The sequence below is a fragment of the Vigna radiata genome, chromosome 6 (assembly GCF_000741045.1).
Source record: "Vigna radiata var. radiata cultivar VC1973A chromosome 6, Vradiata_ver6, whole genome shotgun sequence".
NCBI classification, from domain to species: Eukaryota; Viridiplantae; Streptophyta; class Magnoliopsida; order Fabales; family Fabaceae; genus Vigna; species Vigna radiata.
This window is the reverse complement of record NC_028356.1, coordinates 32492312-32497001: the sequence shown is the minus strand read 5'-3', so window position 1 is coordinate 32497001 and position 4690 is coordinate 32492312. Positions and strand designations below refer to the sequence as shown.

Genomic DNA, 4690 nt, shown 5'->3' with positions numbered 1-4690 from the left:
AGCAAGAGCAAAATTTACCTTGCTCAAAACATAGGAAATAAATACATACTTGATATCGAAACCAGTTAGGAAAATTTGAGTTTATTCGAGTTGAAGCACTTCCTTCTATTACTTGCTCAACCACAAGAAATGAGGTGTTACGTTTGAAATTAATTAATGTATAACAAAATTTCAACATTGAAAAGTTAAGAATTTCATGATGACATACTCAAGGTACGACTTAACTTCATTGCAATTGATTAAGACATGGACATGAACAGAGTTGAATTCAACATCAGTTAACCAATGAGTGAACTCCTTGCCTGCATGACGACCAACTTGTCGAAAAACTGATAAAGTTGAATGACATGTTTCAGTTTGTCATTGGATTTCATTTCTCACATTATTGGATGACAAAATGAAGTTCTTGAAATAATGTGAACAAAAGTACGTTGTCTCTCGATGCAAGTATTTCACAAATTGATCATTCTATTCTTGCTTTATTTTTCATTGAATGTTTATATTCTCCCATAAACCTTTCAAAGGGATACATCCACCTGTATTGCATCAGTCCCCTAAGCCATGTTTCATAGGCAAGATGTATTGAAAGATTCTCCATTGAATCAAAGAATGAAGGAGGGAATGTTCTTTCTAATTTATAAAGAATAATTGGAATACTTTCTTCCATCCTAAGAAGAATAGGTGAACTTCGTAAACACATTTATTTTATTGTGCTTCTTCTTCCGTTCAGCTCTTCTTCATTTCACAGGTCATTCTTCCTGAGTTCACCTATTGTTCACTTCAGTTTTCAGAAATCGAATGGTTCTTTGTTTGCATTAAATTTGTATGTAATTAGATATGTTTAATTACATATTACAAAATGAATATTAAATATTACTAAACTATAAATTAGTACAAACAGAATATATATACTTTTGATTTATTTTCTAATTAAAATAATCATTTACAGTTTTTTTTAAAACCATTCGTATAAAATTATTATTTGAAGTGTTTTATTAATGTGGATATCATAGTGACTTTCATCGTCACGATTTCCTTTCCCAATAAAATAAAGAAGCATTGCGTGAAGAAACATTATGTTGTTTACCGGATTTCAACTCAGGATTTCAATTTTTCCTTTTCTTAATAATATTAAAATTTGGTTAAGTTTTTCTTATTGAATTTCAAAATTTAAAATATTCTAAAACTAGATATCAAAATTTAGGAAATTCCAAAATTAGATTTCAAAATATTTATTGAAACTGACAGCCACCTATATGTAGTGCTTTGATATTAAGAAAAGCTAATATGTAAATATCCACTTTTGCCATATAAAATACAACATATACTTCCACTTAGATGCTACAAAGATCAACACGCTTTGTATAACCCAGAACAAACGAAAAACACAGGATAAAGTTGAAAACCATCACTGTAACTTAAAAATAGAAAACAAAATACAGTAACTATTAATAATAACCAAATTTAAATAATAACTTCATCATTGCTGACATTGCTTGTAACTTGTAAGAACTACACCAGCATATTCTCTTCTCCTAAGCTTCATGACTCCTTCCCTTTTTGATGAATGAAAAATACCTAAGATATAATAATGAAAGAATTTTATAAGAATACCTAAATTAGTACTAAAGGCTTCATTATCATATAAGTTAGCAATTTAAAAATTTTAATACACCATAAAACATCTTAAATTCATATTTCTTCTTTCCATTATTCTAATATATTTTCACTTTTCCTACAATTGTTTTTCATCGACCCAATTTTGATAAATAGAAAATAGACTGAACTAAAATAAAGCAAATTGATCAACACAGTCATCTACTTTAATTTAACCACTTAAAAGATAATAGAATTTGAAGAAAAAAAAAACCTTAAAAGTTAAGATACCGCTATGATATATGGGAGTTGAGAAAACTAATATATGATTTTCATTCTAAACTCAATTCACTTATATTAATATACGTTTTCAAATAAGTTAGATATATATTACTATAATTTAAAAAATATATAAAGAATAATCAATAATAAAAAAAATGAAGAACTAAAATATATTTTAGTAATGGTGAAGAACAAACTATTATTAAAGATAAATTCAAATAAAATTTATCTAAATTTTTTTTTACTGACCAGTATTGTTATGCAACTTGTTTGATCTTAACGAAAGGATTCATGTTGACGACGAGCATGACATGAAGTCAATATCTCAAGTCATAAGAAACTTGAAGAAAGCATGTCTTAACTTTTTGTTGAAGATAATAGCACAACAAACTCCTAAAAAGCCTGTCACAAATCCGGATTCCATTCCAATATAAAACCATGGCAAAAATTCAGATTGATTTCTGTGTTCGTCTACAGGCTCTGTGTCTTTATGTTTGTCATCCTGAAAGCAGATTTTGGTAAGTGGGGGTCCACAAAGATCATCATTTCCCATGTAACTAAGTGTACTGAATCCCTGAAGTTGTGTGCCTGATGGTATTTTGCCTGTCAAATTGTTGAATGACAGGTTCAAGTAACCCAAAAAGGACAATCTGGATAAACTTTGAGGAATTTCTCCCCCGAGTTGGTTTGTTGAAAAATCGAGGGACTCCAAGTTTTTCATATTTCCTATCTCATTTGGTATTTCTCCTTCTAATTTGTTGTTTGATAAATTCAAGGAATGCAATCCAATGAGACTAAACAGTTGTGGAGGTATTGTGCCGGACAAATTGTTACATGACATATCAATTAAGGTCATAAAGTGTAGGTTGCGATCATATTCTAATACTTGACCTTTAGTAACCAATTCTAGACTGTCATCGCTGAAGTAGTAACGACCCGGATATGATGAAGGAAATCGAATAGAAAGCTTGTTACGTGAAACATTGTTGAAAAGCAGGGTTTTGATATTACCAAGACAACTGGGTATATGACCGGAGATTGTGTTTTGTGCAATATCCAACACAATGAGGGAAGACATTTCACATATTTGTGGTGATATTTTACCACTAAAATCATTGGACCTTAATTGGAGAGCCAATACACCATGAGATATCCAATCTGGTATGTTTCCTGATAATTGGTTATTGCGAACATTAAAGACCAATAGAGAGCGACAATTTTGCAATGATAGAGGAATCTCACCATGTAGTTTATTCTCATGCAAATGGAGTGAGTTGAGATTAGATAAGAAGCCTAGTGAAGGAGGTATCTTTCCTGATAGATTATTGCTTCCTAAGTGAATAGCAACCAAAGATTTCCAATTCTTCCAACAATTCGTAAGCCCTCCAGATAGATTATTAAATGATATGTCCAAGTACAACACATTGATTTTCCTATTCGACACATTATGATCACATAAGAGGGAAGACAATTCTCCTGATAATAAATTATTTGATAATGAGACAAAAACCACGTTTGCTGATAATTGAGGCAACCAACCTTTCAAACCATTTGACGATATATCAATGAATGTAGAGTTCAACAACACATTTGACATGTCTCTGTCTATCAAATTGCCTTCTAATTCGAGTTCAATCACTGATGATACAAATTGCCAAAATTTGTCTGGAGCCTCAAATGATGAATCCGATATAGTTAATCTTTCAAGTGATCGTTGTGTATAAAACCACGCAGGAAGGTTCGGATTTGAAAACTTGATTACTAATTCCTCAAGTTGAAAAGGTGGAATCCAATCCGAGTCAAAATCAAAGATTAATTCGACATATGAGTATATGCCCAGTCCCTTTAATTTTGACAATTTGGCTAAATTTCTTTCAGACACAACTCCTGTCAATGGGTTTGAGGCAACATCCAAGATAATCAAGGTTGATAGATTTCCCAAATTTGTGGGAATAGATCCTGAAAATTTGTTTACTCCAAGAATAAGAGTTTCTAAATGTTTGAAACCACCTAACCAATCTGGAATAGGTCCATCAAAGTTATTGTCTTCCATGTTCAGGTCTTCCAGTTCTCGAAGATTTAACAAGTCCTTAGGTAGATGTCCTATTAGAGAACTTGAGCTAAGATCTAACTGATAAATACCAGAACTAAGATTGAATAACCACTTAGGCAACTCTGAGTTAAATTCATTTGCAGAAAGACTAAGAAATTCAAGTTTAGTAAAATTTGCATACTGGAGAGACGAACTCAAGTCTTTAAGTTGACAATCATCCATATTGAGGAATGAAAGTGATGGAAGCATAGTCACTAATTGAAGCCAATTACTTTCCTTGCTAAGATCAATGTCACGGAGGTTAAGATATTCCAGTGAGGAAATGTTGGGAAGCCATTTAAGGTTATTGATAACAAGATTCCAGTTATATGCTAAATCAAGATGACGAAGAATTGAATAATTGACACACTGACTATGAGAAGAAGTAGGTATAGATCGATTGTGACAATTATGATTATGCAGATAATCAAATTGTAATGCTAAGAAGTCATTGTTTCTCAAATTCAAGTAATCTAAAAATTCCAACTCCACTAACAACAAGGAGAGGTGAATGGAACCTGTAAGGCAATGTGATTTATCTTCTCCGTCACTATAAATTGGAGGAGTTGTAGAACATGGGAGAGTGATTCCAGTGACTCTACTAGTGATGTTGCTACAGATGACTCCTTTCCAATGACAACAATCTAGTTGAGTGGTCCATGAGGAAAGAACAGCTGAGGGATCTGTAACTCCTTGCTTGAAGTTTAAGAGAGCATGCAT

General features: G+C 31.9%; 1 protein-coding gene across 1 annotated transcript; it reads right to left on the bottom strand.

The window, feature by feature from the left end:
- Positions 1 to 1302: 1302 nt before the first annotated feature.
- LOC106763729 (LRR receptor-like serine/threonine-protein kinase GSO1) lies at positions 1303 to 4690 on the bottom strand. Its single transcript, XM_014647892.2, has 2 exons — positions 2128 to 4690; positions 1303 to 1578 (listed from the first exon to the last, which is right to left on the bottom strand). The coding sequence occupies exon 1, from the start codon at positions 4688 to 4690 to the stop codon at positions 2204 to 2206; it is 2487 nt and encodes an 828-aa protein (XP_014503378.1). The 3' UTR covers positions 1303 to 1578; positions 2128 to 2203.